Genomic DNA, 14,672 nt, shown 5'->3' with positions numbered 1-14,672 from the left:
ATCCTCCACCTTCAAGGTGACCCAAGTATACAACCTGACCCTGCCCTATCTGGCGCTTGCTTGCCTTGATAGTGGGGCCTGAACATTTCAGAGACTCTAGGACTTTTCCAAGCCGGATCAGGTGATCCTGCCAGGTACAACTAAATACAGCAGTATCATCAATATATGCTGCACTAAAGTTTTCTAACCTAGCAAGGACTTTATTCACCAACCTATGGAAGGTGGCAGGGGCGTTCTTCATTCCAAAGGGCATTACAGTAAACTGATTATGCCCATCAGGAGTGGAGAAAGCTGATTTCTCTTTTGCTCCAGGAGTCAGATCTATCTGCCAGTACCCTAATTAGAGATCAAAAGTACTGAGATATATGGCTGCCCCTAACCTGTCAATCAGTTCATCAGCGCTGGGAATTGGGTGTGCATCTGTTTTGGTTAAAGCATTAAGGACCCCATAGTCCACACACAACCTCATTTCTTCTTTCCACCTTGGACACTAAGACAACTCAGCTGGCCCAGGGCCTCTCAGAGTGCTCAATAACTTCCAATTCCAGCATCTTGCTTACTTCATTTTTGATACTCTTTGACATGATCAGACTATATATATATATATATATATATATATATATATTATATTATATTATATTATATTTTTTTTGTTTGTTTTTTTTGTTTTTGTTTTAAGTAGTCTGACCAGGGGTCAAAGAGAACAGTCCAGGATACTGATGCAAGACTTGTTTGCAGTCAGTCTGCTGTTGGTCAGTAAAGGTTTCTGAAAAGGCCATTCCTTCAACTAAACCATGTTTGAGGTTGCTGTAGAGGAGTTCAGGGAAAGGTTCACTCTCCGCTTCCTGTCCCTCATCAGTGACCATGAGCATGGTCATCTCAGCCTTGTCATGACACTGTTTAAGGCAAGGTGATTTCCCCTCTCTTTCTAGAATGGGTAGTGTAGGAAGTTGGCTCTGTATGTGCTATTTCAAAGTAAGGAATAGCATGCACAGAGTCCAAGGGTTCCCCTTAGAGGTAAGATAGTGGCAAAAAGAGATAATACTAATGCTCTATTTTGTGGTAGTGTGGTCGAGCAGTAGGCTTATCCAAGGAGTAGTGTTAAGCATTTGTTGTACATACACATAGACAATAAATGAGGTACACACACTCAGAGACAAATCCAGCCAATAGGTTTTTGTATAGAAAAATATCTTTTCTTAGTTTATTTTAAGAACCACAGATTCAAATTCTACATGTAATATCTCATTCGAAAGGTATTGCAGGTAAGTACTTTAGGAACTTCAAATCATCAAAATTGCATGTATACTTTTCAAGTTATTCACAAATAGCTGTTTTAAAAGTGGACACTTAGTGCAATTTTCACAGTTCCTAGGGGAGGTAAGTATTTGTTAGGTTAACCAGGTAAGTAAGACACTTACAGGGCTTAGTTCTTGGTCCAAGGTAGCCCACCGTTGGGGGTTCAGAGCAACCCCAAAGTCACCACACCAGCAGCTCAGGGCCGGTCAGGTGCAGAGTTCAAAGTGGTGCCCAAAACACATAGGCTAGAATGGAGAGAAGGGGGTGCCCCGGTTCCGGTCTGCTTGCAGGTAAGTACCCGCGTCTTCGGAGGGCAGACCAGGGGGGTTTTGTAGGGCACCGGGGGGGACACAAGTCCACACAGAAATTTCACCCTCAGCAGCGCGGGGGCGGCCGGGTGCAGTGTAGGAACAAGCGTCGGGTTCGCAATGTTAGTCTATGAGAGATCTCGGGATCTCTTCAGCGCTGCAGGCAGGCAAGGGGGGGATTCCTCGGGGAAACCTCCACTTGGGCAAGGGAGAGGGACTCCTGGGGGTCACTTCTCCAGTGAAAGTCCGGTCCTTCAGGTCCTGGGGGCTGCGGGTGCAGGGTCTCTCCCAGGCGTCGGGACTTTGGATTCAAAGAGTCGCGGTCAGGGGAAGCCTCGGGATTCCCTCTGCAGGCGGCGCTGTGGGGGCTCAGGGGGGACAGGTTTTGGTACTCACAGTATCAGAGTAGTCCTGGGGTCCCTCCTGAGGTGTCGGATCTCCACCAGCCGAGTCGGGGTCGCCGGGTGCAGTGTTGCAAGTCTCACGCCTTTTGCGGGGAGCTTGCAGGGTTCTTTAAAGCTGCTGGAAACAAAGTTGCAGCTTTTCTTGGAGCAGGTCCGCTGTCCTCGGGAGTTTCTTGTCTTTTCGAAGCAGGGGCAGTCCTCAGAGGATGTCGAGGTCGCTGGTCCCTTTGGAAGGCGTCGCTGGAGCAGGATCTTTGGAAGGCAGGAGACAGGCCGGTGAGTTTCTGGAGCCAAGGCAGTTGTCGTCTTCTGGTCTTCCTCTGCAGGGGTTTTCAGCTAGGCAGTCCTTCTTCTTGTAGTTGCAGGAATCTAATTTTCTAGGGTTCAGGGTAGCCCTTAAATACTAAATTTAAGGGCGTGTTTAGGTCTGGGGGGTTAGTAGCCAATGGCTACTAGCCCTGAGGGTGGGTACACCCTCTTTGTGCCTCCTCCCAAGGGGAGGGGGTCACAATCCTAACCCTATTGGGGGAATCCTCCATCTGCAAGATGGAGGATTTCTAAAAGTCAGAGTCACCTCAGCTCAGGACACCTTAGGGGCTGTCCTGACTGGCCAGTGACTCCTCCTTGTTGCTTTCTTTGTTCCCTCCAGCCTTGCCGCCAAAAGTGGGGGCCGTGGCCGGAGGGGGCGGGCAACTCCACTAAGCTGGAGTGCCCTGCTGGGCTGTGACAAAGGGGTGAGCCTTTGAGGCTCACCGCCAGGTGTCACAGCTCCTGCCTGGGGGAGGTGTTAGCATCTCCACCCAGTGCAGGCTTTGTTACTGGCCTCAGAGTGACAAAGGCACTCTCCCCATGGGGCCAGCAACATGTCTCTAGTGTGGCAGGCTGCTGGAACTAGTCAGCCTACACAGACAGTCGGTTAAGTTTCAGGGGGCACCTCTAAGGTGCCCTCTGTGGTGTATTTTACAATAAAATGTACACTGGCATCAGTGTGCATTTATTGTGCTGAGAAGTTTGATACCAAACTTCCCAGTTTTCAGTGTAGCCATTATGGTGCTGTGGAGTTCGTGTTTGACAGACTCCCAGACCATATACTCTTATGGCTACCCGGCACTTACAATGTCTAAGGTTTTGTTTAGACACTGTAGGGGTACCCTGCTCATGCACTGGTACCCTCACCTATGGTATAGTGCACCCTGCCTTAGGGCTGTAAGGCCTGCTAGAGGGGTGTCTTACCTATACTGCATAGGCAGTGAGAGGCTGGCATGGCACCCTGAGGGGAGTGCCATGTCGACTTACTCGTTTTGTCCTCACTAGCACACACAAGCTGGCAAGCAGTGTGTCTGTGCTGAGTGAGAGGTCTCCAGGGTGGCATAAGACATGCTGCAGCCCTTAGAGACCTTCCTTGGCATCAGGGCCCTTGGTACTAGAAGTACCAGTTACAAGGGACTTATCTGGATGCCAGGGTCTGCCAATTGTGGATACAAAAGTACAGGTTAGGGAAAGAACACTGGTGCTGGGGCCTGGTTAGCAGGCCTCAGCACACTTTCAATTGTAAACATAGCATCAGCAAAGGCAAAAAGTCAGGGGGCAACCATGCCAAGGAGGCATTTCCTTACAGGTAGGATCCACTTAATTTGTCCTGGAGGGCCCTAGGAGTCACAGGCTCCAAAACACATACCTTCTGCCCTGGTTGGAACTCCACTGGTGCAGTCTTTTGGTCATGCCAGAGCTTTTGGAGCTCTTGGCTGGCTTCATGGTCTTTGAAGCTTTTTTCATGTATTCAGCTATTCGAGAGTGAGGTGCCAAGCACATGGTCCACAATATCCTGTTTAGGTTCTCTGAGAGGTTACTCCCACCCCTCCTCCACAAAACAAAGTGGTCCCCTCAAGAGGGCCCAAACACAAATTCCAAGGGGGAAAAACCTACTCCCTTCTGTGGCACTTCCCTGTAGGTGAAACTCAGGCTTGGAAGTAAGACGCCCCATGTCCTTCTGAGTTTTTCAGTGAGTCCACCATTCATGCCTTTCAATGTCTTGTTGAATCTCTCAACAAGGCCATTAGTTTGTGGGTGATATAGGGTAGTGAACTTATAGGTCACACCACATTCATTAATAAGTGTTTTAGGTAGCCAGACATGAAGTGTGTACCTCTGCTGACGCCTCCTCCTTTGGAAAGCCCACTCTGATAAGGATACCAGTGAGGGTCCTCGCTACTGCAGGGGCAGTAGTATTCCTCAGGGGGAATCACCTCAGGATACCTGGTCCACTACAACCAGTATAAATTGGTTTCCTAATGCTGTTGGAAGGTCTAGGGGACCAACAGTGTCAATCCTGTACCTCTCAAAGGGAACCCCAGCAACTGCAAGTGGAATTAAGGGGGGCTTTGGATGGCCACCTTTCTTTCCACTGTCTTAACAGGCGGCACAGAAGTTACAAAACTCCTTCACCTTCAGGGACATTCCTGGCCAGTAGAAGTTGTTTCCTAACATACTCTAAGTTTTAGCCTGGCGAAGATGCCCAGCTAGGAGGATATCCTGGGCCAAACTGAAGAGAAACTCTCTGAACTGCTGAGGCACTACCACTCTCTTAGTGGCACCAGGTTTGGTGTGTCTGGCCTCAGAGAAAGGAGTCCCTCCTCCCAATAGGTCCTGTGGGAGCCACTGACATCTCCCTTTTCTGATCGCAGCTTGCTGTCTCAGGCCTTCAAGAGTGGGACAGGTCATCTGCCCCTGGCACAGATCTTCCCTAGATGGTCCCCTTGGGCCCAAGAGCCCTGCCATGTAAGGACCAAGTTCTTGGAGCTCAGTTCACTCTGGGTCTTCTCCCTGAGAAAGAGGGTACCTTGTCTGATATCTGTTTAGAAGCTGATTTCCCAGACTTCTTGCTCTTTCTCTTGGTAGTTTGGGCCATTATTCCAGACTCCAACTCTTTTTCCTCCTGGGCTTTACATTATGCTAGTGTTTTAACACACACACTCTGGTATACCCAGCTAAGCTGCATGAGTCTTCGTTTGACCTCAGCCCCTGCTGAGGACTCCAGATCCTTGTCTAGCAGACATTGTACAGGGATTGCAGGAGATACCACCACCTTCTTTTAGCAAGTAACTACCTACCATCGCCATGGGATGTCTCTTAGCCTGATTATCAACAGTGAGGACACTGTTTCACCAGTTAAGTATTGTCCTGAGAACACCAGTTGCTCAGTCATCATGGTGACACTGGCATCGGTGTCTCTCAGTGCTTCAATCCATATCCCGTAGATTTGTAGCTGTTGTCTGATCGCTCCAGATTACTGGGCCAGACAGCCAGGGCACCTACACCCACCCCACCTTCTGAAAATATTTGCCTCAGTGGGTTCATTGATATGGTTGGGACCCAACTGGAATCCCATCTGGAGACTTACCACTGCATTTACTGCAGGTGCACTAGAGGCATTCTTTTTGTTGGAACAGGTAAAGTCTTCATTTCAGCGCCCATGAGCTTTACTGTCATTACACTAAGCATGTTTAGAATTCCCGTGTTTACCTTTGTACCCACCCTTGGATTGGGAAGAGTCTCGGGCCCACCCTCCTGAGAAGAATTTTGGGGACCTTTTAGAAGACTTTGTTTATATCTTTTGCTTGGTCACCATCTTTCCCTTGAGAGGGCTTTTTGGCCTGTTTCCTGTAGTCACCCCTTCGCCCTCGTGGTAGTTTTGGTTAGCCTTGTTTTGACCCAGTGGTCTGCCTTCTTCCCCAACTGTTGCGGGGAAAGTGGACCCAGGTCTGCCAGGTACTGGTGTAACTTTTGTAAACAATTACTTAACAGATGCTAATTCAATTATAAAGCCCTTCATAATCATGCACATTGTTACTTTTTAGACAGCCACTTAGTGTTTTCACTGAAATGTTTACAAAATCTACCCAGGTCTGACTCTGGATTTTTCAAGTGTCCCTTAACCTGATCCTGAGCCCATCAGTGGTGAGTATAAAGCCCTTAATCAGGGTATCCTTCATGTGGGCAAATAACTCAACATCTGCCTCATTTAGTGTCTGAAGTCTGTCCTGCATTTATCAGAGAACAGTTCCCAAAGGAGAGGGCTCCAATATTTCTGACTTAACTTCTTGGTTCTATAGGCTCTCTCAAAGGCTGTGAACCATTGGGTGATATCATCACCTTCTGAGTATTTTGGGACAATCCCTTTTGGGGATTTTAGAATCACAAGTGTCTTCCCTAGTTTAGATTTTTCTGCCACCGGAGATGGATCCTAGGCCCATCTCAGCTGCTCTGTTACTCTAGGGCTATCCTCTTGGCTAGCTTCTAAAGAGCTGCATCTTCAGTATCCATATCTTCTGAGACAGTACTAGTAGTTTTCTCAATGGAGGTATTGTCTGATGAGGTACACTACCACTCCAAACATTCCACCACGATATCACAAATTGTCCCCAGAACATACCGTTCCGTTACAACAAGAGGTACAATCTCTACTATTAAAGCAAGCAATAGGATTTGTTCCACATTCTCAACAAGGATCAGGATTATACTCACTATACTTCCTCCTTCCCAAAAAAGATGGCACCCTCAGGCCCATCTTGGACCTCAGGCCCCTCAATTTATACATCCTGTCAGAGCATTTTCACATGGTAACTCTGAAAGATGTTATTCCACTACTACAAAAACAAGATTGCATGACTGATATAGATCTCAAAGATGCGTATTTCCACATACCCATCCATCCAGCTCACAGAAAATACCTCAGGTTTGTCAAAGCAGGAAAACACTATCAATTCAAGGTGTTGCCATTTGGTATAACAACAGCTCCAAAAGTGTTCACAAAGTGTCTAGCAGTAATAGCATCCTACTTAAGAAGACAACACATCCATAGCTTTCCATATCTAGACGATGGGCTAGTAAAATCAAGCAATCTTATACAATGCCAACAACACACTCGTTACATGATAGAAACCTTGCACACCCTAGGATTCACTCTAAACTACCAAACGCCACACCTTCAACCAGCACAGGCATAACCTTATCTAGGCGCTATCCTAAATACTCAACCAGCCCTAGCTTATCCAAATATACAAAGGATACAAGCTTTCCCAAATCTCATACCACTCATACAGCCAAATCAACAATACACTGAGATTTATCATGAAGATTCTAGGAATGATGGCATCTTGCATATCGATAGTCCCACATGCAAGACTAAACATGAGGCCCTTCCAACAGTGCCTTTCACAACAATGGTCACAAGCACACGGTCAACTTCAAGATCTAGTGTTGATGGACCGCCAAACACATATGTCCCTTCTATGGTGGAATCGCAGCAATCTAATGAAGGGGCGGTCATTTCAAGACCCTGTGCCTCAGACCATAATCACAACAGATGCATCAATGATCGGTTGGGGAGCTCACCTAAACAGTCAGACCATTCAAGGGCAATGGGATGTCAAGCAGAAACAGCTACACATAATCCACTTAGAATTATTAGCTGTGTTTCTTGCCCTAAAATTGTTTCAACCTCTTTTCAAACAGAAGAATGTTCTCATAAAAACAGACAACATGACAACCGTGTATTACTTCAACAAACAGGACGGGACACATTCATCTCAGTTGTCCCTTCTAGCCCAAACAATTTGGAAATGGGCAATTCACAATCAAATTAATTTACTAGCACAATATATTCCAGGGATAGACAATCAGCTTGCAGATCTCCTAAGCAGAAATCACCAACAAACACACGAATGGGAGATTCACTCCCAAGTACTTCAAAAATACTTTCAAAGGTGGGGAACACCAGACATAGATTTATTTGCAACAAGCGAAAACGCAAAATGCCAACACCCCGCATTCAGACACCCACATCCCCTATCCAAGGGCAATGCTCTATGGATCAATTGGTCAGGGATATTTGCTTTCGCGTTTCCCCCTCTCCCACTCCTTCCCTTTCTAGTCAGCAAACTACATCAAACGTCACTCATCATGATACTCATAGCACCAACATGGACATCTGTCTGCAGTACCTCATTCCAAACTTCCAAACAGACCAGATTTGTTAACACAAAACAAAGGTCAAATCAGGCATCCAAACCTCAATGCTCTCAATCTAGCGATTTGGCTCCTGAAGTCATAGAATTTGGTTACCTTAAATGTCCACCAGAATGTATTGAAGTAATTAAACAAGCATGTAAACCTACTACTAGACAATGCTACGCAAACAAGTGGAAAAGATTTGTCTACTACTGTCCGTCTAAAAACACTGATCCACTTACAGCATCTATTCAAGATATTGTATGTTATTTACTTCATTTGCAAAAATCTAATTTGGCTTTCTCCTCCATCAAGATACACCTTACTGCAATATCTGCATACTTACACACTATTCAGCATACTTCTCTTTTCAGAGTTCCTGTTATAAAAGCCTTCATGGAAGGATTAAAACTCATTATTCCACTTAGAACACCATTGGTTCCATCGTGGAATTTAAATATCGTGCTTACCAGGCTCTTGTAGCTATTACTTCTTTAAGAAGAGTTAGTGAAATACAAGCATTCATTCTTGAAGAACCGTTTTTTCAAGTACACAAACATAAAGTTGTACAAATCCCAAATTTCTACCGAAAGTAGTATTTCCATTTCACATCAATCAAACAGTGGAATTGCCAGTCTTCTTTCCTCAGCCAGACTCTGTGGCAGAAAGAGCTCTTCATACCCTAGATCTCAAAAGAGCTCTTATGTACTATATAGACGGAACTAAAGATTTTAGGAAAACAAAGCAACTTTTTGTTGCCTTCCAACAACCACATACAGGCAATCCTATATCAAAACAAGGTTTAGCAAGACGGATTGCTAGATGCATACAGACATGCTATATCAAAGCAAAAAGTCAACTTTTGATCATTCCTAGAGCACATTCCACAAGAAAGAAAGGTGCGTCAATGGCATTTATAGGAAACATACCAATGGTTGATATTTGTAAAGCAGCCACATGGTCAGCTCCCCATACATTTACAAAACACTTCTGTGTTGATGGTTTCTCACAGCAACAAGCCACTGTAGGCCAGGCTGTCTTTAGGACATTGCTTCAAACAACTTCAACTCCTACAGGCTAGCCACTGCTTTTTGGGAGGACTAACTGCTTTTTAGTCTTTGCATAGCATGTGTATCTGCAGCTACGCATGCCATCGAACGGAAAATGTCACTTACCCAGTGTACATCTGTTCGTGGCATGTAGTGCTACAGATTCACATGCACCCCCCATCCTCCCCGGAAGCCTGTAGTCGTTTAAGTTTTTACATTTGTACATCTGTATATACATTTATATTTGCATGGACATCTTTGTATTTCTATACTCTATCACTCCTTCCTTCACCCTCTGCGGGAAAACAATCTAACAATGGAGACGATGCCCATGCGCACTGGAACCGAGAGGAGTCACTCGATCCCGTGACTCCAAATAGACTTCTTCGAAGAAAAACAACTTGTAACACTAGATGTCGGAAGAGCTATGCATAGCATGTGAATCTGCATAGCCTAGCTTATATGCTGCAACACTTATGTCTTAAGTGTTTCTCCAATCCTTACTGAAGGCAAAAATCTACACTCAAGAAATCATATTTTAAAGGGGCGCTCCAGGATACCCACAAGTGGGCCGGACTGTTCAGTGCTTTTTAATTCATTTGAGATTCCCCTGAGAGAACACTAGGATTACAGGTAAGAAACCATTTCTTCTCTGTGTTAGATGTTAAAATAATCTAATACTAAACATTCACCACAGTGCATTTGAGGGTCTTTGGACACTGTGCTCTAAATAACTGTCAAATTCCTCTTAGGTTGCTGCCTTTCCATCCTCAGTAGTTTCCTTTTTTTTTTTTAAAGAAAAAATGTAAGGCGGCTTTAACCCCCACCACTTGGTTTTTAAGACAGGTGCTATTCTCATTAGTTGACGAAAATGTAGTCTTTTATAAAAAAAAAATATATATATATATTTTTGAATGGTTGAAAGAAAATGCACCTGATGGGGAATTAGTTTTTAAGCATTTGCCTTTTGATACATCTTTTCTATAATTTGCTCTGCATGACCAATCTCAAAAGATGCCATTTTTGTAACTTGTGGGCAGTTACTTCCTAATGATACAGTGATTGACAACATGTTTGTCAATCATTGATTATATTTGTTCTCCTGAATTGGCTTTTTTCAAATTAAGGTTTGCTTGCTCAGTTTAAATTGAACATTTAACTTGGCAGAAGGCACTTAACATTGACTGTACAAACAAGTAAAGTAGCAGGCAAGTGGCCTGTGAACAAGTGAGTTGACCAAAACAGTAGCAGCTGTTACTTTCTGCACCCGATTTCTGAAAAAAATGGTGCATGTGAGAATAAGAGTTTTTCCGGATGCATAATCATTCCTAATTGTGCGAGAATTGCACCAAAAGTTTGACATCTATCTGCCAAAGCAAACTACTTGATCTAAGAACATTGATACACCAGTACATTTATAAAAATGACTTGCACCTCATAGCTTTGATTCCCTTTGCCTCTCCACCTTTTCTTCTTCTCTCTGCACTTTCACATCTTTTTTGAGGAAAACTAATCTACCTTTCTCTTCTCTCTCCATAGCTATGAAATTTCCATCAATGCCCTTGATGATGATGATGGCGGAGGAGGGGACGATATTGTCTTGCCCATCTATCTTCGGGAGCGTACACACTCCAGGGAGTATGCAGATAGTTACTATGGTGTCTCACTTTTCGGGCATCCCTTATTGGTGTCAGTTCCGAGGGAAAAACTTACCTGGGATTCACTTTACCAGATTTTACTGCACCGGCTCTCGTAAGTATAACTAGAGATGAGAATGTACTCCTTACATAATTTATGGTTTGATTGCAACCCCACGTCTGTGGTCTCTCAATGAGTTGGCAGCCATTTAAGAAAGCAAATTTAAAAAAAAAAGGTTTCTTTAAAGCAGAAATTACTGTATTTTAAATGGTAATGTAATAGTAAACCACATGTTGGAAATTGTTTTTTTTTTTTTATTTAAAATAAGAATAAAACAATGTTTGAATTCAACACAGTACATAAGCAGGTTTACTTACTGCTATTGAAGACTATATCAGTAATGTAGTGCTTAACATTGAGATCTTCAGTAATGAGACTTGACAAATATGGATAACCCTTACTTAGCATCCTGTCTGCCATTAATTTACTTCACTCTTAAGCTTTTCTTTGAAATATCATCTTGTTATAACAGATTCATCCTCACACAATGAAAGATGCCCATGCTCAAATTGGAAATGTGCTAATGTGGATTATTAAAATAGGTACCAAAAAACAAAGGGAGAGATACTTGAGAAAAGAGAAATAAAAGAGAACATCGTATGAGAGAGGAGCTGCAGGAGAGAGGAGAGAATAGCCCTTTTTGGTCAACCGAAGTGCCAGTTGCTATGTTAAATGTATTCACAGCCTTACTTTCTTAAGAAATAGAAGCAAAACTATTTTAATTATATTATAATACTTTGCAGGGATTGTTGGCGATAAATGTCTGGCTTATGCCATAATTTATATCCTTTTTTTTATTTTTATAGCGGGAGCTACCATGCCAGATGTAGGTGCAACAAAATTACTTACCAGAACCTTGAATGCCAAGTGTGGTGTGAACATCTAGTGGGTTCCTTCCTATTCTATAATAAACATGAAAGCAGAAGTCACTAATAGATCCAATAGGAGGACTTCATTTGCATAAATTGGGATATTTGAACCATACCCCAAAATAAGTAAATGATTGCTGGATCGCTATGGTATGCCCAGTGTATCTTAGATTTTTTTCATTGTTTGCCAGTAAGTGTTGATTGTGTTCATGTGTATAACATATGTTGGAAAGTACCTGAGGATTTATGCCAATGACAACATTGGTATGATTTTTCAATATCTATTTGTTTTTATAAAGAGTCTCCTAAATCATCATAAACCTGGTTTGGGTGATTGAGGTGGAAATCTTTGGGTTGAAGGTAGGTTAATATATTGTTTTGTCCAAAATATGTCCCAGCAGACAATTCAAAATTAATGTAAGTAATACCTTCCAGCTTAATATTCATTTTATGCACATTCAATTGTCAAGGGTAAACTTGTATACATGCGTGATTACCTTGAGGGGTAACTACCCCTCCATATTCGATTTTATATCCCGGGTAAGCAGTGTCCAACACCTCTAAAGAAGGCTTTGATTTTTCAGACCCTGTGGAAAATTAAGGCTTCATGCTCGGCATCCACTCAAGGAACCCATTTATTGCCTTTATCCTGACCACACAGCTAAGCACTGTAAGATTGGTCGCGAACCATCAAGGGCTAGGAGGGTGGAGTTTTTTTGCAATGGCTCCAGAAATCAAAATCAAAAGCATGTACTATCCCCAGATGAAGAATCGTAAGGTTTTTCAAGAGAATCTGAAAAAAAGTGCAGGAAAGGGCTTATCCTCTGGAAGCGACAGCAGCAATGCTTTCTTCATCCAAAGAACTTCCTAAAAAAGTAATTGGGAAATCGAGAAATGTGAGTCTTTTCAGGTAACCATCTTGACTAAAATAATTACATAAACAAACAAAAAACTTTTGAGCCACTAAAACCCAGGAAAAAAATATCTCTGCTACTGGAGAAACTGAAATTGTCAATGACCTTGTTGAAGGGAACAGCATTGTCCTCAACAAATATACTGTAGACAAAGATCTCTGTGAATGAAAAATTGTAAGGAAACAGGCTTTTGCAGGTTTATCCCCACTTTTTGCCCCAATTATGAGAGCTGTGCACTGATGTATGGCTCTGAAAAGCCATGAGCCCTGCTAAACAGGAATCGGTGCATGTACTCTGACCCTTAAAGTGGTGCATGTTTAATTTGCTTGTCCCCAATTGGCATAGCCTAGCTTACTTGTAAGTCCCTTGTATATAGTTCCAGGGGTACCCAGGGCCTGTATGTTGGACTGTCCCTCAGAGACTGCAGCATTTGTTGTGCCACCCCGAGTTGGACAAGATAAAACATGGCTCCCAGTTTGCCACTGCAGACTTGAAGGTCAGTTTAAAACTGCACACTCATCTCTGCCATTTAGGGTAGTGGTAAAGGCCAAACCTCCCTTTTTAATATATGCAAGCGCCTCTTATGGCTGGCCTAGAGTGCCTTAAGGCAGGGTGCTGTACATTAAAAAGTGGAACATGCACTCTCACATCTTCCAGCAGTAAAAACCCTAAATTGTTGTTTTTACTGTTGAAAGGCTAGTAGCCCCATTGGCCAGTACAAAGTTACTTGCTGCCACCCCAGCCCTGTTAACTTGTGAATGAAACTACCAAGGTTTGTACAGTGCATTAAATCTGATTTTATGATTACATCGAAGTTCATGTCACTGGTGGGCAAAGTGCAACTTTAGAACTTTTCACTTAGTTGGCCAAGGTTTCTAGTGCTCGTTCACTGATGTAAACGTGACTTGTTCTGCAGAAAGCTTCCTGCCCTCCTGGGGAGGGGAAATAGCCTTTTCTGTTCAGCAGGAGCAACACGTAGTGTAGCCACGCAAGTGTTAACACACTTGCCCAAACCACGCATGTGCTTGAACCACGCAAATGCAGGGTTAAGGCACCATGCATATGCATGGTTCAGGCACATAGCCGGTAGAGGAATGCGGCAGCTGGGTAAGTGGGGCTGGGGCGGTTGGGTGGATTTTTAAAGTCAGGGCGGGGTACATTTTAGAGTTCAGGTTTGGGAAGTGGGGGTCAGGGTAGTCTTTAGGACAGGGTGGGGTAGTTTTTAGGATAAGGCAGGGTAGGTTATTGGGTTCGTGGCGTGGGTTTAGGACTGTTTTTATGACATGGTAGGTTTTACGGTTTAGGGCAGGGTCGGGGTAGTTTTTAGTACAGGGTGGGGTAGGTTTTAGGGCTCGGGCGGTGGATCAAGGTAGTTTTTAGGACAGGACAGGGTAGGTTTTAGGGTTCAGGGCGGGGGTTTCGGAGTAGTTTTTAGAACAGGGCTGGGGTAGTTTTTAGGAATGGATGGGGTAGGTATTAAGTTTTAGATTGTGAGTCAGGGTAGTTTTTAGGACGGGGCAGGGTAGGGTTTAGGTTGGGGATGAGAAGTCGTTTTTAAGTTAGGGCTGGGTAGGTTTTTGGGTTCAGGTAGAGGCGTCTGGGGTAGTTTTTATGACGGGGTAGTTTTTAGGGCAGGGCTGGGTAGGTTTTAGGGTTCGGGTGGGGGGTCAGGTAGTTTTTAGGACAGGGTGGGGTCGTTTTTAGGACAGGGTGGGGTAGTTTTTATGACAGGGTGGGGTAGGTTTAAGGGTTTTGGGTGTGGGTCAGGGTAGTTTTTAGGACAGGCTATGGCAGTTTTAGGGCTAGGTTGGCATAGGGTTTAGGGTGGTGTCAGTAGTTTCTAGGACAGGGTGAGGTTTCTAGGACAGGGAAGGTTTTAGGGTGGAGATCGGAGTAGATTTTAGGGCAGGGTAGGATTCAGGGCAGGATTTAGGGTTTAAGGCAGGGGCTGGGGTAGTTTTTAATACACAGTAGGATTTATGGTTTAACGTGGGGTCGGAGTAGTTTTTAGGACAGGGTGGGGTAGGTTTTAGGGCAGGGTAGGATTTAGGGATTAGGGCAGGTTTTAGGGTTTAGGGTGGGGGGATGGGGTAGTTTTTAGGACAGGGTGGGGTAGTTTATA

At 44.1% G+C, this 14,672-nt stretch overlaps 1 protein-coding gene across 1 annotated transcript in view; it reads left to right on the top strand.

Annotated features, from left to right (window-relative positions):
• The window catches only part of USP11 (ubiquitin specific peptidase 11), a 368,572-nt gene that overhangs the window by 212,034 nt on the left and 141,866 nt on the right, over window positions 1-14,672 (top strand). Inside the window, exon 13 of the mRNA XM_069209659.1 lies at window positions 10,609-10,821. Within this exon, the coding sequence (XP_069065760.1) occupies window positions 10,609-10,821 (213 nt within the window). The remainder of the gene's footprint in view (window positions 1-10,608; window positions 10,822-14,672) is intronic.

The sequence above is a fragment of the Pleurodeles waltl genome, chromosome 10, assembly GCF_031143425.1.
Source record: "Pleurodeles waltl isolate 20211129_DDA chromosome 10, aPleWal1.hap1.20221129, whole genome shotgun sequence".
In the NCBI taxonomy this organism is placed as follows: Eukaryota; Metazoa; Chordata; class Amphibia; order Caudata; family Salamandridae; genus Pleurodeles; species Pleurodeles waltl.
Note: the sequence above shows the minus strand (reverse complement) of the source record. Positions and strands in the feature narration are given on the sequence as shown.